Below are 24571 nucleotides of genomic sequence, written 5' to 3'. Positions count from 1 at the left end.
TTTTAAATTGGATTCACCAGGCAATAGGAAGCCAATGAAGGCTAGCTAGAATGGGAGTGATATGATCATAGCAGGATGTAGTGGCCTTCTGAACTAGTTGTAGAAACTTTCGCAGTGATTTTGGGAAACCTAAATAAAGCAGGTTACACTAATCGGAAGAAGAACACATACTTGCATGTCACTGTGGAAGTTGGATGGATGTAACATTGATTTCAAGCCACAAAGAAGCTTGAATTTGTAAAAGGCAGAGCCAGCAGATGCTTTTGATTTGTGTTTTTCAAAAATAATTTGGTGGATGCCTAAATCTCACCTCTGACCAATCAGGATGGTTATATCATCCTTCTGAAACATTAATTGATCAGGAATTGCAGATTGGTTGACCTTTTTGGAGCTTCAGGTTTTGCCAAATTAAACACCAGATTATTCCGGAACATTACTACTTACCAGTACTTAACATTTCTATAGCATTACTCGATGTATGCAGGGCCATACAAACGCACAAGAGACAGTCCCTGTTCAATAGAGATTACAATCTAATCATGACAAAAAAATATATAGCTTTTTAAAGCATTTATAACAGCGGAAAAAGAAGATAAATATCAATCAGTAACTGGAAAGAGTAACAATGTTATATGCATAGATATAATATCAGATGTAGGGAAGTAAAAAATTAACTGTAGCATATAAATATTAAAAAGAACTGTGGTCTCCAGAAATGTGTGTGGTATTCCAAATAATATCTCCTGATATATTGCTAATATTGTAAACTTTTCTTTCATCAGGTATGTTGCCTACATATATCTTTAAAAACACGCCTCAGTTATCCCATTCCCAAAAGGCTTTAGTAGATCCTTTTGGATTTTTCACATTTTCAGCCTGTATCATCCCTAACATCACTGGCAAAAATCATTGAGCCTGTAGTCCTACAGCAGCTAACTGAATGAATGTATTAACGCAATCTTTGACCATCAGCAGCATGGATTTAGGCAGGGCTTCAGAACAGAAACCTTTAATCTTCTTATCGAACTCGATTTATATGGGGGTTCAACTCAATATTGATTCTAACCACTGCATTTGATGCATTCTTCTCATTCCATTTAAAATCTTGGCATCAATGGAGCAGTATCTATCTAATTGGTTTTCTTCATATTTATGTGAAAGAATCCAGCAAGTAAGGATTGGCTCATTTTGCTGTGATCGGCATGCAGTGCCCTCTGTATCCCACAAGACTCTGCCCTCTCTGCTATTTTCTTGAATATTTACTTAGCCCCTCTTTGTCAACTTCTTGCATGAATCGCTGTGAATTATAACATTTACGCTGGCGACACATAATTTCAGACTTCACAACTCATCCTGGTCTGACACTTTTTTGCTTTGGTTTAACTCCATCAAGCATTGGTTAACTCATAATAGATTACAACTTAACATTGCATAAACTGATTATCTAATTCCCTTCATATGAGATTCCCACTTCTTTAAATTTCCAAGGACGTTTGCGCGTAGGGCAAGAAATGTAAGTATTATTTAAAAGCCTTCTTTGACTTGCAAGTCTTCTGTTTGGTTCTGCAGGTTCTAATACTCGACAGCCTAGATTATTGTAACTCCTTATACTTTTGGCTTTCAGCATGCACGATTCGTCCTTTAGCAGCTCACCTAGTTACTGGCACCCACACATGATGCTTTACTCTGGCTCCCCAATGTGTACTGTATTCAGTACAAGGTAGTAACGCTTACATTCAGCCATCTGCACAATGATACATCCATCTGGCAGAGGACCTCCCTCCAGATTTGCAAACCAGCAAGGCAACTACGCTCTCTAATAAGAACCTGTTGGAAGTCCCTGCCCTAAGAGTGGCTAGATTAGATTAGATATCACAAGAAATTGTGCATTCGCTGACCCGAGACTCTGGAAGGCTGTAGTTAATCACGGCGAGAGTCCTGTGATTTAAAGAACTTTCAAAGGAACTTAAAACCATTCCTTTTTTAAACATGCATTTAATGGGTAATATTGTGTTATCAGTCGCGGTGTGCGGTAGATCATTAACAGAGTCCGGAAATCAGTTTTTACTTGCATGCTATGGGTTGAATTGAATGTCTGTTGTAGAATGTACTAATGACTTTGTATTTGTATGTTACTTTCTGTTTATGTATGTTATATTGTGAGCCACCTCACCAGGGATCTATACAGAGGCAATATCACCTCCCTTTTTTCTGCTGACCATTCCTCTCCCTATGCAGCCAAGCATCTTTCTGACTTTATCCACCTGTTGGGCCACCCTTAAAATCACCAAATACTGTTATCCCCAGATCCTGCTCTTCTTTAATGCTTAGAATCTCACCCCTATATATTGTTCTTCTCCCTTGTTTTTTGTTTTTGCTTCCTAAATGCATTTTTTTTTTTTTAGTATTATATCTTATCTGCCAGACTCCATACCATTTCTTAAGCTTTACCAGCTCATTCCTCATTTTCCACACCTTCCTGACTGTCTACCCTGTTGCAGAGTTAGGTTTTGTCCCCTTTGTGCACCCCTTCGTGCAACCCTTGTGCTTGTAAAAAAAAAAAAAAAAAAAAAAACTTTTATATTTTTCTTTTATTTAAACTGTATTCCAATTTTTTACCTTTTCTTTTCGCTTGTTAATAATTTTAATTAGAAATGTTCTTTGTATTAGACTATGGAAATTTATTTTCTGCTATTCTGTTTAATGTAAACCGGTATGATTTACATCGGATATAAGAATGTCAGTATATAAAAATAAAAATAAATAAATAACAGATTCTTGATAGTCCTTCTGCAATATGAAAATGTTGAAAAGAACCAAGATGCCACTGTGAAATCCATTTTCTTTGGAATGAGCTCCATTTACCACTACCCTTTGCCTCTCACTCAACTAGTTTCTTATCCAATGTCTTTAGGACTCATAAGAAGGGTACTCAATTTATTTCTAAGTCACGTGAAACTGAGTGTAGGACCTTGCTGAAATCCAATTACACTATATCTAATGCTCTCCCCTGATCCAACGGTTAAGGGCGCTTACCTGAGTGACGTCAGGGAGAGATCGATTTTCCATAGCTGGTCCCAAATTCTGGAATACTAGGCTAGTCTAGCTGAGGCTTGAACCAGACATTAAGATCTTCAAAAAGGGATTACAAACATGGCTATTCGGCATTGCATTTCCGCAGACAGAAAAAGGATAGCAGGAAAATAGCATAATAGTGAAGTTATTTTAATTATTTTTAATGTAGTGTAGGTATGATGTCTATTTGTTGCTATATACCTGTATTTTAATTTTCTGCGAACCGCCAAGATTGTTTATCAGATTGACAGTATACAAATAAAATAACACCTCTCTGGTCATGTAGTCAAAGAAATTAATTAAATTTGTCTTAATGAGACCTACCTCTGGTAAAAGCACACTGCCTCGAATCTTATCATCCATTGTATTCCAGAAACTGCACTGTTCTTTGTTTTATTAGCATTTCCATTAATTTGCTCTCTACAAAAGTTAGACTAATTGGCCTGAAATTCCCAGCCTTCATCTTCCTTCCACGTTTGTGACTAAGAACCATATCCGCCTGTCTCCAGTCCTCCGGAAGAAGCCTTGAAAAGGTCAGCCAGCGTTGCTGCCAGAACCACTCGGCTGTATCCCATCCTGCTCGATTGCTTTAAGTATCGCTTCTTCCTCATGCATGCACTCTTCTGAATATTGGAGGTTTACCAATATCCTGGGGTCCTACTCCAGGCCCTTCTGAACACCAAACAGAAAAATGTGTTGAGAAAAAAAAGCAGAATTACTTGTCTGCCTGTACACAGTCCTCACCTTTTCCTCAGTCTCACATTGCCACTTTTGCACTTCCTCCTATCATTAACATAGCTTAAAAGTCTTGTCCCCCTGTTATAATATTTACTATTTTTTCTTCCATTTGCCTCTTTGCTCTCCTGACTTCTTTCCCAGCTTCTCTTACCTTTTCCAGATATTGTTGCCGGTCTTCCTCTTTCTGCAGTCTCTCTTGTAACTTACAAATACTTTTTTTGTTTTTGTTTGGTTTCTTTCATACCTTTTCAGCTACTTTAGAAAACCATAGCAGCCTCTCTTTCGTCTTCCTCTGTTTACATTTCTAACAAGGTTAGTTGCCGTTACAATATCTGCTTTTACTTTTTCCCCACTGCTTTTCTCCCTCCCCTAGATTTTCCCATCCAGCTAACGATTCCTGAGGTACTTCTCTCCCCCCCGCCCTCATTTTAACACAGCTAGTTTTCCTGAAGACTAGGACCTCTCCTTAAAATGAACCATCACCACCTGAGCTCTAATACTGAACCGCACCATCTTTGACCACTGGATCTCAGATTATCCATTACAACGTCAGAAACACCGACCCCCACTTTTGGTAAACATCAGTCCCAGTATTGCCCCTTCCCCGTATGGGTTCTGTTACCAGCTCTCCCTGCAGAGAGTCCAGGATCTCTCCGCTTCTAGAAGACACCACAGCCGTGATGTCCCAGTCAACATCTGACAGGTTGAAATCCCCTACTTACCTCCCTTTTCATAGCAATTTTGGGAATATCCTCCTCCATAAAATCTTTCTTCTGTCTGAGGTAGAAGTGTGTGTGTATTCCACCAATATACATAGAGGTTCCAATCTCCTGGCCTCAGAAGCCCTGCAGTTCTGTTGCTTTAATATTTTTATATATATATATAGCGCAAGTCCTCTTTTCTTCCTACCCTGACTTTCCTGGATAGATTGTAGCCCAGTATAACTGTATGCAAGTCATGGCTTTCTACATGATGGCCACTACATCCATGTTAGCCTCTTCCATGACTGCCTCTGGACCTGGGATACGAACCCTACTTGATTTCTCTGAATCAAATTTGGTAAACTATATCGCGCCTTTTAGCCAGTACTTTTTGTGGAAATTTTCAGGTTCGTATTCACTGGAAAGAGCTGCCTGTAAGATGCATTCTTCGTAGCTTTATCTGGAGAAAGACCAGACTATGTGCCGAAGCCTAGTTTGTATGCTAGGCACGTTTGCATCTGCGGGGAAACACGTTAAAAGTGAAACGGGTTAGGGCTCTCAGCCTGAGAGGAGATGTGAGGGGTGGGATAGGGGAGGGTAAAGAGGAAATAGCTATTTACCCTTTCCAATAGTAGCAGAGGACATTCCATTCACGTTAAAATAAATTGGAGAAAGTTTTTTTTTTCTTTGCACAGTTAAACGGTGGAATTTGTTGCCAGAGGATGTGGAGAAAGCAGTTAGTGAAGCTCATCTTAAAGGTGTGGATAAGTTTCTGGAGGAAAAGTCCATAAACTATTAACCATGTAGACTCGGGAAAGCCACTGCTCATTTTGGTTATGGACCTATTCTTTGGGATCCTGCTGGGGACTTACTACCTAGATTGGCCATTGTGTGAGACAGGGATGCTGGAGCTTGATGGACCTTTGTTCCATCCCAGTATTGCATTTATGTTCTCATTTTAATTGAATTTCTCCTTCTAATTATATTTCCAAAGGGATAATTTTGGGTGGAGCACTACCTGAGGAGCTGGAATTGAATATTAAATGGCCCGAAGAGGAATTCAAATATGCATTTTGAATGTGAATGACAGTGACCAATATGGATAATATTATGAGTCTGATAATCAGCACTACTTATCCAGATGATAAGTGACTTATCTTGCTAAGTGAAGGCCACTGAACTACCTATAAGCTAAGTAGATAGCTGGATATTTAGTATGCGGGAAGTGGTTAGATTGGAGCAATGCTACTTATCTGGCTAATTTAGCTGGAAAAGTCATATTTGTACTTATCCTGGTTAAGTTAATCGAATAAATTAGTGTCAAAGACAGGGATATTCAGCAGCAGCATAGCTATGCTGCCGACTATCCCAAGTAAGTTAGCTGGATAAATGTTATCTGGCAAGCTTACATATCCATTTTCTTTTCAGTATCTGCCTCAAGGTATAGATGCTAAGTCCATCAAACCAGGTACGCCCTCCACTTATCTCTTACCGTTTGACAAACATCAGTATCATTAAGGAGTCTTAAGTCTCCACCTTCTGGTAGAGAGAAAATCAGCCACCACACAAATTGGCTCCGAAGAAGAAACAAGTACACGGTGAGAAATAGTAACGCAACCCAAATCGCATCTTTCCACCCACCAAAATCTTCGTGAATATGATTTTTGGGGGGGTGGTGAGATCTTTTTCTGAAGGATCAACTTGCTCACATATCTCACAGGCTTAATGTATTCCCATTTCTCGGAATAAATGTGAACCCTTTTCCTGTATGTGTGTCTGGATCTTGCTGAAGTTAAGCTTGAGAAGACTTAGGAAAATGAATGTTCCCTGGTTACATTTATTCCTATTTACACAAGAAAATTGAGATGCTGGATGTCATGAGAGGCTGTAATTTACGACTGAGAAATATTTCTAAGCTTCTAGCCGTTTCTGCTTTGGGAATATTTAAGATTTAACTGAACTACTAAAAAGTTCCAGAATGTTTTCCTCTGCTGTCCAAAGCTGCTTATTCTCCATCAGGCCTGCAACCCTCTCTGGATAATCTGCATTTAATTTGGGGATGAGGGGCAGGGGAGTTTGTGTGTGGTGGTTTTATTGAGAAATTTAAGCTAAAGTCGGGGTAAAACTCTCACCTTGCCCCTGAAATTTCAAGAAACCACTTTTTTTTTTTTTTTTTTCCCTCAAGATCATTGCTTGACTTGATAGCTGTAGAACTTAAGAAGGAGAACCTGGGATTTTGCATTTATTATTCTGGGCCCTGGAGGCGTGAGGGACGCTGATGGATCAACAATTTGCAGCACTTCAAAAGAAATTCTGTACAATGTCCTTTGCAACCTCTGGTATGCGGTGCTGTGAGTTATCTTCCAGAACGGTCACTTTTATTTTGGAGAGCTGCCATCTGCCTGCGGAGCACCAAAAGTGTATCGTCAGTGCGTTTTGCTGAGACTAAAGAACTCCCAGGCCCAGTACATCCAGCTTTACATTTAAAGTGTTAATGGAGTCCTTTACTGACATCAGCTACAAAGTCTGCTGGAAGCACTGTGATCTCAGCTAGAATTGATCTGTCTTGGGCTCGGAGGAGAGTTAGGGCTGTGTACTAAACCTGGCTGGTGTGCTGCAGATTCTCCTTCCCGCCGTACCATAGACAGCCAGATTATAGGACTATGACCACTAATACTGAGAGGAAAGGAAATGAGAAAATATTAAGATGGGAAACCAGAAATCCACCTATCGGGCCCCTGGTGGTAGATTTTTCAAGATAGCAAGGTGAATAACTTTCCCAGCTCAGCTTAATATTGGCAGGACTTCAGCGCTGCTTAGTATGACTCATTATAGGCAGATTATAAGTACTGTAAATAAATATTAATGCTTTAGGTACCAGTGCAGTGGCATCTTGTCAGTAAACCAGCAGTGCATTTGGACCAGAGGCGCACATGCTGGGATCGGACAGGAAGGGGGACATAGACTTCCTCATTCCTCTGAAAATGTTTTGCAGGCATCTGCTAGGTTCTATATGTTTACTTCACAATCCCAGCTATGATCATACTATCTGAAGCATTAGGACCCCAGGACCAAAGGTATCCAGTCAGCACCCAAGCATCATCTTGCATCTGTCCCTCGTCTTGACTCCTCCCTTTACTGCTCTATCACTGCCGCAGGGGATCTCTGCAGGACCTTAATTGATCTCGCATGTGACTTGGGCCTATTGCCACTGTTGACCAGGCTCTTCTCTAGAGCCTCATCTTCATAGCTACCTCCTTCTGTAATCTTGGTTTCTTCGCACAACCGTCTGCAGCTCTGATGTGGCTAACAGCCCCCTTCTCCCGATCCGCCTCCACTTCTTGGCAGCACAGCCCCGTTGACTTGCTCAGTGCTGGTACAGGGGTGAGGGGAGGCTGCTATTTGGCCCATGGCATCAAAGGTGTTATACTGGCAATCTTGCAATTGCCCGCCACCTTCAGTCTCTTGATCCTCATCATCCAGGGCAGGCACTACCATTCTGTAACGAAATTTCTGTTGCATATTTCTTTTATATGTTTTAAAGACGTTTTACTAATTTAACAATTTAAAGCATTTCAGGAACAGAGGGAACTGAGAATTCACCCTACCTTTCAGCTCTCTAGCATCCCCAGGAAAGAGAATATTTTTGAATACCTTTGTTTTCCAGATGGAAGTAAAGGCCAATATCTTATACCAGTTATACTGTTCCATATGTTCTACTGTTCCATGTAAAGCTCCGCTCTCTGTTGAGCAGTTCTTCGTTTTATGTAAACCGGAGTGATTTGTAGTCCCTACAAGAACTTCGGTATATAAAAATTAAAAATAAATATAAATAAATAAATAAATCTTTAGAAAATTCAATCAAACTTGCTCTCTGATTCATGCCACTTGAATAACCTTTCCATGGTCACATTTTTGTAACTTATTTGCTTTTTATAAAACCTAGGAGTTCATCTGGATGAAAACTTAAGTATGAAAACTCATATAAGTAATATGATTAAATCTGGCTACAACAAATTAAGGATACTGAGCCGATTTGAAACCATTACTAATGACAACAGACTTCCGCACAGTATTACAAACCTTAATATTCTCTAACCTTGACTACTGCCAGGGCTTCCAGCTAGTAACATAAAACCACTACAACTACTTCAAAACGCTGCTGCAAGATGTTTAACAGGAACTATGATCATATCTCACCAATATTAATGGCACTACATTGGCTACCTATCCAGTCACGAATACACTATAAAGTATTAACAACAATATTCAACAGCATAAACCCTGACAATAATGGATTACTGGAAGTGACACTCCAAAAACACAACCCCAGTCGAACACTAAGATCTCAGAACAAAGGCCTCTTAAAAATCCCAACAATAAGACACTCATTTGACTCAAACAAGAGCTAGGCTGTTATCTGTGGCTGGACCAAAACTCTGAAACTCCTTGCCTGGAGAACTAGGAACAATATAAGAGAATTTCAAGCGAGACCTGAAACCTTGGCTCTTTTTAAAAATGCCTATAACTTAGTATAGCCTTAGCATTCAGATCACCTAACTGATAAATAAGATGCTCTGAAAAATAACCCTCTGGAATCGTTCATATGTTATTACTAATCCTTTGTTATATGTGAGTTTATCTTGTATAAATTTTATCTATGAATGTTTTTATGTAAACCATTATGATCTTGTGAACTTCACGTGGAATGATGGTATATAAAACATTTAAATAAATAAAATAGATAAATGGATGTATATAATGTCTTTATATGTAGGAATTGCAAATTTCAGAGTGGATGCCATTTCCTTCTCAATTTCTAACGAAGGTTTGTTAGCATATCGCAGGTCCATCGCTCTCCTCTGGTTTATCTAAGTAGAATCTGGTCTTGGGTAAACAACCTCTCCCCGGGACATAGTACAAATTATTTTAACAGATAACCCATTAAGGCCCCTATTCATGAAGGTGCATGTTAACACGCAAAAACGCACATTACTGCTTCTTGCAGGCCCTATTATATTCGGTGGAGTCTAGTCACTAACGTGTGTGTTTGAAGCATTAATGCTAAACGCGCCTTTGTAAATGGGACCCTGAATGAACAGTTGTGGGCTGGTTCTTAAAGTATTCAGATTTAGCAATTTCAAATGTGTTTAAAAATGTCTCAAGTTTTCCATTTGCTTCCATCAATTATTCACCACTGATATTCACCAGGTTGTCATGTATACTGTTTGCTGGTTATTTTAAGTGAATGTTATTCCAGGAATGTTTCTGCAATGTGTTGTATAAATTCCATCACCTTCCATATTATGTGATGATATGTCTGACCTCATGTTATACTCTTCATAATATTGAGTATATCCATCCATTCCCATCACAGAAGTTGTAGGTAGATCAGCTGAAAGCCCACATCCTTGTTAGACATTTTTTGTATCTACTATTGTCCTAACTCTAATCCAAAGCATTTATCAGCAGGAGAAAGTTTGAGCAAGTGTCATCCATGACATGATACCTGCCTTGTCCCTTTTCATTAATGACAGACGGGAGTCGGAAAGGAGGAATCACTCATTGGCCCGCCATGCAGACATTCTAGCTGCGGTGGAAACCAGGCTGTCGCTTTTAAATATGACTTTCATGAAATATGTAGACTCCAATCTCTGCTGCTTCATTCCTGGAAAGGTAAGATGGGCTATTTCAGGTCCTACCTTCATGTGTTTACAGTTCTTCCAAAAATTAGCTTTTGTTCTTGTGAAAGGGGGGTGTATAGGTTTATGCTTGCAGATTTGGCCTTCAGTCTTCCCTATCTGCATGATTTGTGTGTACTAATTTTATAGCATGAAAATACATATTACTGTCTACTTTCATAAACTCTTCTTGGATTTTAGTCACTTATTAGGATTTCTAGTTCTAATATTACATTTTCAGAGTATATTATAAGGAGCATATAGTAAGTCTTTTTTTTTTTTTTTTTAATAGTTTAGATGTACAAAACTATAACTTTAAAATATCCTTAAACAGTGCAAAATATGTCCATGCCCATGAAAATTCTGTCATTAGCCCATACCAGTATCTTCAGTAGAACATGTCTAAGTAACTCTAAATGTTCTAGGTGATTGATGAAATCTACCGTGTGCTGAGATACGTGAACTCTACAAGGGCTCCTCAGAGAGCCCACGAGGTCCTTCAGGAACTGAGGGACATCTCATCGATGGCCATGGAGTATTTTGATGAGAAAATTGTTCCAATTCTGAAGAGGAAGTTACCTGGTTCAGATGTTTCAGGACGTCTCATAGGATCTCCTCCAGGTATGGCCCAGTCTGTTCACATTTCAGGTTGGGTGTTTTTTTCCATGCCTCTATGCATAGAATAAATGTATACTCACCACCCTTTTTGTAAGGTCTAATAAAAGACTATTATCAATGTTCCCAACAAAGACTAAAATAAATAATAATAAAATGTGTATGTGTGTGTATATATATACACACATACCAAGTAACTATGCAATTATGAACACTTCTGTATCTTTTTAACAAAATACCTTTCACTTTATACAATCACACTTCTTTATTAAACAATTTCTTTTACACTTTTTTTTTAAAACATTGATTTTGTTCATTTCAATATATATTAAGTGCTCAAATGTCCTATCACAAGACACTTAATGGATCTAAAAATGTCCAAATATCAATGTCAATTGTCCAAATATCAATAACTATTGTTAAATTATAATTTATAGATGTCTCCAGCACTGAGTACACTGTCTCTGAGATTTATATGTGCTCTGCAAGTGTGCTGTGTGTAGCTGCAATTCTGCTCTGTAAATGTACTGTTAGGTTTCAAGCCATTCCAGCTGCCACATCTCGTGTCCTCCTGTTAATACAAACTCTTCTCGACAAAGGACCTCCTGTTTCACCAATGCTTGGCTTCGTCAGGAGGAAGAGATGCAAAATTTTTTCCCATATTTCCAAAACACCTTCAGCGTTTCAAACCTTTATGGACTTCCTCATACCACGGCTAGGAGATCAGATATTTATCTTCTTCTATTAACCAAACAACCTGAGCCTTCCTCTCTTGCTTCTATATCAGAGAAATGAATGTTGATTGTAAATTGTAATAGTAATTGAATAGGAATTTAACCTATAAATTTGAGTGTAATCTGCCTTGAGGCTAGCTTGGAAAAGGCAGAATGTCAAATTACATACGTGTGTGTGTGTGTATACTATCTTACCTTATATGTTCTGGGAAAGAGTCAAGGCTTGTCAAGAATGTCAAGCCTAAGGTAAGATGTCTCAAGCATAAGGGGTAGTGGTATCTTGTTCCATAATTTTGGGGCATAGCAGTTGATTGAGCAAAGTCTGGTGCAAGGTAATCTGGCTGGACCCAGAGGAGGAGAGGATAGAAGGACCATTTGGAAGGAAGAAAGCTCTCTTGAGGGAGTGTAGAAGCTGGGAGAGATACCTGGGGGGGCGATCGTGTTTACCCACCTGATGACAAAGTAAGAATTTTTAATTTCATCCTGTTTTCGACTGATAGTGTAACTGATTTAAAATTGGCCTTAGGTGGTCAGTTCCCTTGGCCCCAAAATTCCAAAAGCTGTATTTTGTAATTGGAGGCATTTGAGTTACACAATTCTCTTTTCCATGACATCACAATATAATCTGTTTGCTCCTCTATTGCAATTTATTTATTTATTTATAGGGTCTATTATTCCTTCAAATTTTGTTATCCTGTCATATATGACTGTTTGTTTGTTTGTTTTTTAATACTTTTTATATTAGTAATTTGTACTTTGCTGCTATGACTTTTGTGTTATAGGTTAGGTTTTGTATTTTTTATTTTGTTAATTTATATGAGTCGTTTTTAAGATGCTTAATTTTGGAAGGTTTTCGCTCTAGTTTTATTGCAGCTTTGAAATGGCCTTTTCACTGGATAAGGTGGAATATAAATAATACAGCACAATAAAGATAAGCGAAAGTGTCACAATTAAATCATTTGAATATTACTCATTGAAACATAGTAATTTTAATGCTAAATTATTTTACAATATTTATCACAAACTTTAATTTAATGATATACAGATTTATTCAACAATTCTTTCAAAATTTTCATAAATACAACATATACATCAATACCAAAAATCACATACCACAATCACACTTGATATTTAAAATTTAAATTAAAACCCACACATTCAGCTCATACATTCTCAAATCAATTTAAACAATATATACCCATGCACAACATCCAACCATTCTTAAAACTTGTTGCACTGGAGGTGGACCCTTGGCCTGGTGTAGGATTGGTAGGCCCTCTGGTCGAACCCAGAGAGTGCCTGCCACCAGGAGACGGTGCACACGAGGAGACAGAGGCTAACTGTAGCTTCACCAATAACAGTCCAGGGTTTCCACAGGTTGAGCCCTTGGGTACCCAGACCACCTGGACTTAGATGGGCCTCAGATGGTCTCCCGGAGAGTGTGGAAGGGTGTGCCCACCACAAGCAAGGGTGCGCAGCTAACACAGATAGGATGGACTAGACCCGAACTGGAAGCTCCGGAGACCTCAGGGGAGATCACAGTTCAGGAAGGGTCTCCGAGCGAGGCAGGCAGCACCTGCAGGTCTAGTCAGGTGGAAGCCTCGAGTGGATTCCCAGCAGGCTGGTCTGGTAGTCACAGTAGGCCAGAAGAGTGGGTCCGAGTGAAGCGCAAGGGTCAGAGCCAGAGTATCAGTTCAGAAGTAGTCAGCCAAAGCAAGGGTCAATACCAAGGTCAGTCCGAGTGTAGTCAAGGCAAGCGAGGGTCTGTTCCAGGCAGCAGACAGGAGAATGGTCAGGCAGGCAGAGGTCAGTCCGAAGGGGTACTACCTGGGAAAGACGCTGGAACACGGAGTAGACAAACACCACGGTGTCGACCGGATTGCCAAGGCGAGGTCCTGGGGGACAGGACCTCGCTTTTATATGAGGCTTACGTGACGTCATCGGGCTGCGCCGTGGAACTGGTTCCTGCCCTTGACCCTCTAAAGGGCCGGGCGGTCTGCGCGCCTAGGGGTGGGGCTGGTGCCGGAGAGGACGCCACACCCCAGTGTGGAGCTAGGCCCGATGTGGAGGGCCTGGGAGACACCGCCGCGGAGCGCCACGGACGGGAGGCACTTGCAGCGGGAGAGGACGGCCCGGGGCCCGACAGTGCAGGAACAAGGTGAGCAGGCCCGGACGGGATGCGCAACAAAACCTAATCACAACGAGCGATGTTAAAGTTCTTATATTCTTCTTCCACTCTCAAAGTACATCTCGGATGCTTTAATTCAAAAAGGACAATTTTTATACCAAGACAGTATTCATACAGCCCTTCCAACTTCAGTCTGCCAACATGTTGTGCATGTGTATGGATGGTTTAAACGTGATTTAAGAATCTATGAGCTGAATGAGTGGGTTATACTGCGTGGACATTTATGGAGGGTAATCAATTCATCTTTTGTAATATTAAGCAGCAATTTATTATGGGAAAACCAGGATTTAACATAATTTAAACTTAAATGTATGAGACCAAGATGAAATATAAGAAATAAAAAAAAAACTGAATATCAGCATAAATTTTATAATTAACACCAAGACATGATAGAATCCACATAATGGGGAGAAGTAAATATTGAATAGTGGCTGACTGGGCTGAGCCCTGCAGGACTCCAGTGGTCCCATCATATTAATCTGAAATATTGCTACCTAGTCTGAACTGGTAGGATTCATAACTGAAGAAATACCAAATGATTTTAAATGGACTAATAAGAGCAAGGGTGTTGAAGGCAGAGGATATATCAAAGAGAACCAAGAACATTCCACACATTTTAAATGGTTAACCATTTAAACTATTGAAATGTAAATTGATTAACTTTTAAATAATTACATCCTTAGTCTGGTGGTTAAACCTACAATGCACAACATTGTATTGGTTACATAAAAGAAAACCAGACTTGCACTGCTGGGTCAGACCAAATCAATCGAGCCCAGCATCCTGTCTGCCAGGTCACAAGTATATGGCAGATCCTGAGCATCTGATCTGTTTCTTGTATCTCATAGACACACAGAAATGATGTCAGAAAAGGACCAAATGGTCTGCCCAGTAAGCATATGGTAGTTTGTGCTGTGCCGTGCAGGTTATCCCATGCTTATGTTTCCCAGACCATCAAAGTCTCACTCCCAGGGATGAGCACTAGCTTGCCCAAGTCTACCTGGCTAATAACTGTTTATAGACTTTTCTTTCAGGAACTTATCCAACCCTTTGTAACTCCTCTGTTAATTGCCTTGACCACATCCTCTGGCAACAGATTCCATAGCTTGATTGGGCACTGAGTGAAAAAATACTTCCTATAATTTGCTAGTTTCATGGAGTTGCCCCTAGTCCTAATGTTGTTTGAAAGGGTAAATAACCATTCCCTTTTTACCTATAAATTTCAATGCTGTCTCTTCTCTCGGTCATCTCATTTCCAAGCTGAACAGCCCCAATCTGCCTTTCTCCATAAAAGGGATAGAAAGGCTCCCTAATAATTTTGGTCACCCTTCTCTGTACCTTTTCTTTTTTTTTTTTTTTTTTTAATTGTAAACGTTTATTGGATGATACGGCATAAACACATATAAAACAGAACATACATGTAAATACACCACTTTCATCTCAAGTGTATATAGAAAGCAATCAACCAATTCTCCCCCCCACCCACAGAGCTTGACAAGTTCATCACTTACATTGAAGAAGACTAGAACAAATGCACGATGCAGCATTACCTAAAGCACTAGGATTTAGAAAATAAAGTATACAATAAGTACAAACAATTAAGAAAACATGTGGAAGAAAATGTAAAAAAAATGAATGAAAGGAGAAAGCACCTCCCTAAGTGACATTAGCCACGAACATCAAACCCCAAAACACCGCTCAGTCATGGGCTCGAAGCCGTCATAAAAGGGCCCCAGGTGGCCTTGAAGAATGGCAATAGACTATGTTGTAAAGCAGTGAGACGAGCTAATCGACAATATCCATGTAAGTGTTGGATCACCAGCAAAGCTGATGGAACCTTCGCTCGTTTCCAAAAGGTGGCTAACTCACGGGCCGCTCTGAACAGCTGTTGGGGGGGGGGGGGAAACATTGTAAGTGCTTATTCAAATTGGATATGGGAAGGTTCAGCAAGCCATGACAAGATTCAACACTAACATTCACCTTTAGAAGTTGTGATATCCACTCCATAATTTGCTTCCAAAAAGAAACTACCTTCTCGCATTGCAACCATATATGGAAGAAAGTGCCAATACCGCCACAGTTTCTCCAGGAAATATTGACCCTTTGAGGAATAAACGGGTGCAAGTGAACTGGCATAAAGTGCCATCGATATAGCAATTTATAACGATTCTCTTGTAGACTGGCTGATATAGAGCATTTGCCAAGATACAAGAAAACCGAATCCCAGTCCTCAGTACTCAAGAGGATGCCCCAGATTAGTGTCCCAATCACACAAATGTTTAAAGGGTTCAGATAATTGGCCATTAAGAAAGTGTATAAATTTTAGAAATCAGACCATGCAAATTATCTGCTTGTTGGCAGTAGGTTTCAAATAGGGATCTGGTTTGGTGTAGGATATCTGCTCGAAATGAGGAATCTATAAAATGCTTAATTTGTGCATAAGCTAAGAAATCCACATCCCTCAGACTCTATCTCTAAAAGCATCAGCAGGCAAAAATTCTCCTGAATGAAAAAAATGCTCAATGCAGAAGATACCCGAAGCCAGCAATTTAGTAAAGGCCTTGGATTGCAAGCCTGCTAGAAAGATAATATTGTGAAAAAGATGAGTAAGAAGAAAATAAGTCATTACCAACCAATAGTGACCGCCATTGAGACCATACTCTCGTGGTAACTTGTAATGTAAACTGAAAACATGAAAGCGGCTTCCAAAAAAATTTAGGCTGCTAGGGCATGGCAGATAAAGGCATCATACCTATTAATGCTTGTTCTAACAGAACCCATTGCTTTACAGATTTTGTCCTATGTATATCAGTCAGAGCCCTCAATTGGGAGCCACCATAATCCCAAATCAAATTGGGGACTCCAAGACCTCCCCGTAAGTTGGGTTGAAAAATAATTGGCAGAGCTACCCTTGGGGGACATTTTTTTCCAAATAAATAAAAAATCTTTTTTTGCCAAGAACGTAATATTGCAATTGAAAGAAAAATGGGAAGGGTGGAGAATAAGTAGAGAAATCTAAGTAGTATATTCATTTTGATTATAGCTATGTGACCCAGTCAAGAGAATGTGTCCCGAGACCACCTGTCCAAATCACAGTCTGTGGCCTTCAGCAGGGGGATATAGTTCAGGGCATAGAGATCAAACATGAGATCCAATATGGACTCCCAAGTATTTGTGAGCACATTTAGCCCATTTGAAGGGAAACATTTTAAGCTTATTAACCTTAGTCTCAGCCAAATTAATTTTCAGAATTTCATATTTATCAGTTGACCTTAAGACTGGAAACTACTAAATTAATCCAACTCATCAATAATACCAGCTAAAGAGTTAAAAGGGTTGGACAGAGTCAACATATCATCTGCAAAAATGAAGGACTTGGTGAAGATCATCAAATCTGATCCCAGTGACTAGTGGGGATGAATGGATCCTGGAGGTAAAAGGTTAAAAAAACAGAGCGAACAGTAAGGGGGACACTGGGCATCCCTGCCTCGTACCCCTCTCTATACCAAAGCAATCGCCATAGCCTCCATTAATCTTAACTCTGGCCTTTGGTGATTAGAAACCTAGAAATGATGGCAGAAGAAGACCAAACGGCCCATCCAGTCTGCCCAGCAAGCTTTCGCAGTTATTTTTTTCATACTTAGCTGTTACTCTTGGCCCTTATAAGTAACTTTTTGGTTCTATTTCCCTTCCACCCCCGCCATCAATATAGATAGCAGTGCTGGTGCTGCATCTAAGTGAAGTATCTTGCTAATTGTTTAGGGGTAGTAACCACCATAATAAGCAAGCTACTCCCATGCTTGTTTACCCAGCCTGTGCAATTCAGTCCTTATTGGTTGTTGTCTGAATATAGATCCTCTTTTCTTCATTTCCCCTGCCCCTGATTAATACAGGTTTTTTAACCATTGAAGGAAAAAGGGTCCTAAATGCATCTTATCTAAAGTTTTAAATAGGAAAGACCAATGGACTAGGTCAAATGCTTTTTCAGCATCAATAGATAGTAAAACAGATGGCATATGTTCCTTTTGGACCCACCAGATTAGGTCAACAATTTTGCAGACGTTATGGGCAGCCATGCAGCTTGGGACAAAGCCCACTTAGTCAAAATGCACTAGAGAAGGCAATATCTTATTCAGCCTTTCAGCTAGAACTCTTGCCAATATCTTCAAATCTAAATTTATCAGCGAAATTGGCTGGTAAGATCCGCATAACATAAGGTCTCTGCCCAGCTTAGCTATAACCCATATGCCAGCTACATTAGAATTCGCAGAGAGAGAGCCCCCCTCCCTAATATAGTTGAACATGTCAGTCAAAGAGGACACTAGAATATGGGAGTACCGCTTGTAATACCCACTAGAAAATCCATCTAATTCTGGGGATTGCCCTGTTTTTAACTGCTTAATCACATAATTCAGGAGTGTTTGGGGCTATCCAGATATTGCTGTTGCTCCATAGTAATCATGGGCAAGGATACGGAGCTGAGATGGTCTTTGATTTCAGAATCAACAATATTCCCATCCTTACCATACAAGGTTGTATAAAACTATGTAAAACAGTCCCGTATACTAGAAGAAGTAGACACTGGATCTCCTGGTGAGTTTTTTAATTTTGACAATAGGTCCTTGAGTATAAAAGATTTTCAGGCACTTAGCCAAATAACGCCCAAGCTTTATTTCCCCCTTCATAATAGGACTGTTTAAGTATCTTTAATTTATGGTTTAGAACTCGGGTGCCTGGAGCTCAGACTTGGCAAGAATCAGGCATTTATATATAATATGAGATTGGTTTTCATATGTAGACAGAAAAGATATCTGGGCCAAAAGAGTATTCCTATGCTTCTCTTGCTCTCGCTTATGAAAGGATGCTTGATAAATGAGAAAACCCCCGGTGCCATTGCTTTAGAGCACTCCCAAACTACTTCTTTAGATATCTCTGCCAAGGAATTTGTCTTGAAGTACTCCTGTAAATGCTTGCCTAGAGAGATAGACAAAGATTCATCTTTCAATAAGCTTTCATTTAATTGCCAAAAGCGGAGGCCTCTGTCCGTATCTTGTAGCTGAATATCTACCCCTACAGGTGCGTGACTGGACCAGATAATATTTCCAATTCCTGCCCCCAGCACACGATTTTACGTAGCCTTATCTATAAGAAAATAATCAATACGGGAATAAGTCCCTTGAGTGGAAGAGTAAAATGTGTAAGTGCGAGATGTGGGATAGCGCTGTCTCGAAATAGCAACAAGACTCCATTGTGACATAAGAGAGCACAGCACCCTCCACATTCCTTGTAATGAGGCAGGGGATAAGGAAGAGTTATCTAAAGACGAGGTTCTGGTAAAATTAAAATCCCCCACCCGACACCACGAAGCCTTCTGCAGGAGTCAATAAAAGATCATCATCTAGTGTCTTTAAAAAGGTTTGATCAGAATTGGGGAAATAGATAGTAAAAATATCCCTTCCCACTCTCACCTTGACCAGTAAAAACCGACCCTGAAAATCTGTCATTTGAAAAAGCAACGCATAAATTAGAGAGCAGGAAATCAAAATGCCCACCCCTGCATACCTTGTTCCCTTAGAACTAGCTGCAAGATATTTATGGGGAAAGGAAGGCAGAGACAGTAAGTGCTCGTGACACTTATGCAGGTGTGGTTCCTGGATAAGCGCAATAGCCACTTTATGATAATCAAGCTCCTGAGCCAAAAAATAGCATTTTCGAGAGGTGTTAAGCCCCTTAACATTCAGAGAAATAATATGGACCACCTTAGCATATATATTTTGATATTTTTTTCTAAGGTAATGCTTGTACATTCAGGACAGCTAAATAAGAAAAATCAGCATGCTGACACAGCAGGGAGTAAAATAAGTGAAGAGAACGAGAATCGGATGATGGAAAAAGCCCTTTATTGAAATTTGCCCAACTCTGGCCGAGTTTGGGCAGGACTTTCCCATCATCCGATTCTTGTTCTCTTCACTATTACACAGCCAACTGGATCAGCTTCCGCTTTGCTTTGTGAGTAAAATAAGGCAATAGTAAGGATGAAATGCCTCTCTCCATGTTCCCAAAAACCCTTATGAATCACCTTCCCCAAATGGCAGATCCCACTCCTCCCAGGTGACCCAAACATCTGCCAAAAATGAACTCCCAAGGAAAAACCCCTCTCCATAAACAATGGTAGAAAAGAAATGACCATCACACTTATTGTAAGCTGAACCCTCCAAGACTAATTGCTATTAGTAGCCCTTCTTAATATCGAAATAGCTAAAGAGCCAGTGTTGCAAAAAGGTAAAGGTTTATGTTTAGCAAAAAACTAATAAAGGATAGTATAGCACTATAAGAGTTCGTGGAACCTTATCTTAAATTACTCAATAACTGAGGCTTAAAGATTAATTAGATCAGCATATCCTTTGTGTATTTAATGGTTGCTTGTAGACAAATCTCCTGTCCCCCGACACGGACGGTGTTTCGCCACAAGGACTGCCTTGGGGAGGGACAAAGGCCAAAGAGTAAAACTAGGGAATCAAAACAATATTCTAATAAGGAACCATAAAAATAACAAAAGACACCAACAGCACAGATAAATCAATGGCATCGAACAAGAACATGTAAATATGAATACATACAAATTGAATAACTGATGTAATGTTAAATAATAAAAATAGAAATCAAGACGAAAGTGACCATATTAAAAGGTTGGCGTTACTATAAACATGAGAAGATGTTTAATGCAATGCCAGGTAATCAGGGAATGGGTCAAATATCCAAAGAGAAAGAGAAGCAAAGTAATAAGAGGAGGAAGGGAGGAGTAGGGGAAGGGAGTGGGGTAAAGCACGGAGGGAAAAAAGAAGAAAGCATAACAGAAAGCAAGATGACAGTGCAGGAACCACAAGGAACATACAAAAGACAACATCCGAACACACAAACAGTACCGGTAGAGTTTGTAACCTGGAAGTGTGGAATATGTTGAATGTGTTGTGTAGCCCTGCGGAGGGAGTTCAGATCAACTAAAACAAAACAAAGAAACATATAAATAGCTTTTAAAAAATCTTGGAAAGAGATGGAAAAGTGAACGTGTGAAGAAAAAGTACCTTACAAACATATTAACCACGATATTAACACCAGCATCTACTTCGGGGAGGATTTCTGAAGTGAACCCGAAGGGGGAAGTGTGTGAAAAACTTTTATCTAGATAAGAGACAACAAGAAGGATGAACAGGAAGGTAAACTAAACTGCTAGGAAGGAATAAAGCTAAAAACAAGGAAAACTTACCGATTGGAAGGAAAAGTATGGTGGCTCCGCAGGGCTGCTGCCGCATCAGCATGCCAGGGTTTTAAAGGGGAAGGAGGATCAAAACCACGCGAGAAGACATGTTGTCTTTTGTATGTTCCTTGTGGTTCGTGCACTGTCATCTTGCTTTCTGTTATGCTTTCTTCTTTTTTTTCCTCCGTGCTTTACCCCCATCCACAGGCGCATGACTTTTAGCCACTAATTGTTTTCTTCAACGCCATGTTGTGGATATATATAGCCCTATATCCAGAACATGGCATTGTAGAAAACAATTAGTGGCTAAAAGTCATGCGCCTGTGGATGAATTGTGGTCAGGAAAGATGTTAAGAGAATCCATAGAAGATTCAGAATGGAAGCACAAAGTTTTATTAAGAAAGATGAAGCAGTTACGGGTGCAATTAAAAACTTAAACCATTGATCATATAAACTATCAAACGATACAGGTGAAGCAAACTTATTTTGAGTCTGGTAACAAATTATCAAAATTTCTAGCTTGTAAATTGAAAAACCAAATTGCTCGAGTGCATCAAGTGAAGGATCGGGAGGGACAATTGTACGAACCTAACTAGATTTTGAGGAGATTCCTGGAATTCTATCAAGATTTATATTCTGGAGATAAAGCCATAAGGGATGGGGAAATTGATAACTTAATTAGCAGAGATGGTTACCAAGCCTGGCCCTGGAACAACAGGTGACAGAATTTGTGATACAAGTGGCCATCAAGGGCTTAAAAGCTAAGTCTCCCAGGTTGGATGGGTTCACAGCCCGATTTTTATAAGCAGTTTGCAGGTCTTCTGGTACAACCCCCTAAAGGATATGTTCAACTATCTGCTTATGGAGGGATGGCTTCCACCACCTATGAAGCAGGCGGGACTAACAGTATTACAAAAGAAGGAAGAGCTAAAACTAGTTGTGGGTCTTTATAGGCCAAAATCATTATTAAATATAGATGTTAAAGTTTTAGCAAAAATTCTCATAGTTAGGTTGGCCAAGATGATGCCAGTGTTGATACATGAGGATCAATCTGGATTCATTAAGGATAGGAGGACCTCTGATAATATCGAGTGATGCTATTTATAATATACTTAATGCTATTTAGGCAGCAAGAGAGCAATCAGCTCTCTCTTCTGCTTGCAATTGACATGGAAAAGGCCTTTGATAGGGTCTGCTAGGCATTTTTATGTATGGGGTGTTGAACGGTGGGTTTATATGATAATTTCAGCACATGGGTACAGAAATTATATGATATTCCTCAAGCATGTATTAAGGTTAGTGGTGGCTATTCTGAAGCCTTTACATTGAATAAAAGTACCAGGCAGTGGTGTTCTCTGTCCCCTCTTTGCTTTATTTATTTATTTACTTACTTAATTTTCTATATCGATGTTGGTATTTACCTTTACACTGGTTTACAATGTTTTGTAACTAAAAATAATAAAAATACAGTAAAAATATTAAAGCAAACAAGTAAATATTACTAAAAAGAACTCAAAATTATATAAATGAATCAAATCATAAAATAAATGTTAGCAATTAGAAAAATAAATAATCACATTAAAACATACCCATTTAAAGCATAAAAATAGTTAAAAGAAAGCATCAAAATATAAAAATATGAGTTACTGGCTTAATTCTAATTGGAACGCTTGTGCAAACAGTCACTGTGCTTTCTTAAACGCTTTTTAAATCGTTCTGGAGTCTTAATTCTATGGATAACATATTCCAAAGACCTGGACCGGCTAATGAAACAGCGCTTTCCCTAACAGAGGTAAGTTTGGCAGTGGCAATAGAGGGAATTGTAAGAAGACCTTTACCTGCTGAGCGCAGGTTTTTTTGTGGAGTGTGTATGCGTATAACTGCATTCATCCAGTCCACGTGTTCTGCATAGATTGCTTTGTGTATCAAGCATAAGGTTTTAAATTTAATTCTGTACTTGACTGGTGATGGAACTGTTGGTAGAGAGACATTTTGGATATTAATGGCTAGAGGACTATAAAATGTCTTTTAAATGGGCTCCGTATAAGGTACACACAGTGGGTGATATTGAACCACTTTCTCTATGAATATTATAATCACACAGATATGTAAGAGAAAAGTACACATTTTTATTATCACAGCTTTTTAAACAGTTTTGGACATGTGTCCTAAAATACATACACTCACACACACACATTCATACTCTAAAAACTCCACACCAAATACAAGGGAATAGTGAGCCTCAAGACCCAAAGGCCTATACATCATTGTTTTTCATTAACCCAATACAAAGTCATGTGCATGAACCCCCCCCCCCCCTGTGGTTTTAACCACTTACAACTTTATACCCAGCTTTTGCCCATTTTTTCATGCTGAAACATGGCTGTATAATAATATAAGATTTTTTCAAGAGACTTTAAACAGTGCTGATTCATAAATCATTCAATATATACATGAGTGAGTGACTTTCATACCATCCCGCAAGCTTTTCTGGCGTGAACACTACTTCCTCGCGGTCTGGCTCCAGACCGCGAGGAAGTAGTGTTCACGCTCGCGAGACAATAATCAAACATAACTGAAGAACGTTTTGACATAAGTTAATACAGCCAGACAGGTTCCTGAAGCAGCACAGGACGCGAAACGTGCACGTCGAACTGTACTTGGACTGCATCTAAAACTACTTGGAAGGGTAGCACCCTCCATGGATATCTTTGAAAGGGAAGTATCTCTGCAAAAAAATTTTATTTAAAAAGAAAAAGAGAAAAAAAGTAAAATATGCAAAACGCAAAACATGGGTAAAATAGTGACTGATGATTAAAGATGATCCCTAATGCGGCTTGAGAGCAGATTTGCCAGAAAAGCTTGCGGGATGGTATGAAAGTCACTCACTCATGTATATATTAAATGATTTATGAATCAGCACTGTTTAAAGTCTCTTGAAAAAATCTAATAATCTAACGTATTTAGATAGTACTATTACTGAGTTCGTTGGTTTTCAAATAACGATTGAGTTTATTGAATATTATGTATATAATATAAACCACTTCAATGTTTCTTCATCTGGCAAACTTCCCTGTATAGGTCTCTTCACTTCTAGGCAATCCTTCTTCATATTGCTGACTGCATGTTGTCACTGTGGTTTAACTCCAACAAGCGGCCTTTGTTTCACAACCATCTGCTTCCTCAGGGAGATGGTAACCACTGAGAAAACAAACCCAAATTTAGTCACCTTATAAGACATAATATATAAGACACATTTACCTTCAAAAAATGTGAGAAAAAACTTTACCAAAGAGCGTCTATAATTTGATTTGTTCCCAGGCTGTCCACATGTATCGGGTATGCCACCAAATATCTCTTAACTCTCCCAAAACCGGCTTATATCTGGGCACTGGAGATTGTTTTCACAGTAAATTTTCAAAGCCTGGAGCAATGAGCACACACAACACACGAACTAAACAAAACTCCCCATAAGACCACACCATGTTCCAACACACGAAACAATTTCCCTACTTCAGACCTTTACCATACCTTAAAGCGACATCCAAAACTTAATTTCTCATAAACAATGTCCACCTCTT

General features: G+C 39.4%; 1 protein-coding gene across 1 annotated transcript in view; it reads left to right on the top strand.

Moving 5' to 3' along the window:
* The first annotated feature begins 10016 nt into the window (after nucleotides 1–10016).
* LOC115088505 (F-box only protein 28-like) overlaps nucleotides 10017–24571 on the top strand; it is a 32504-nt gene continuing 17949 nt past the window's right edge. The window contains 2 exon segments of the mRNA XM_029596766.1: nucleotides 10017–10190; nucleotides 10621–10816. Of these exon segments, the coding sequence (XP_029452626.1) occupies nucleotides 10017–10190; nucleotides 10621–10816 (370 nt within the window).

This window comes from Rhinatrema bivittatum, chromosome 3, assembly GCF_901001135.1.
Source record: "Rhinatrema bivittatum chromosome 3, aRhiBiv1.1, whole genome shotgun sequence".
NCBI lineage: Eukaryota > Metazoa > Chordata > Amphibia > Gymnophiona > Rhinatrematidae > Rhinatrema > Rhinatrema bivittatum.
The sequence above is the reverse complement of the archived record's forward strand: the minus strand, read 5'-3'. Positions and strand labels throughout refer to the sequence as shown.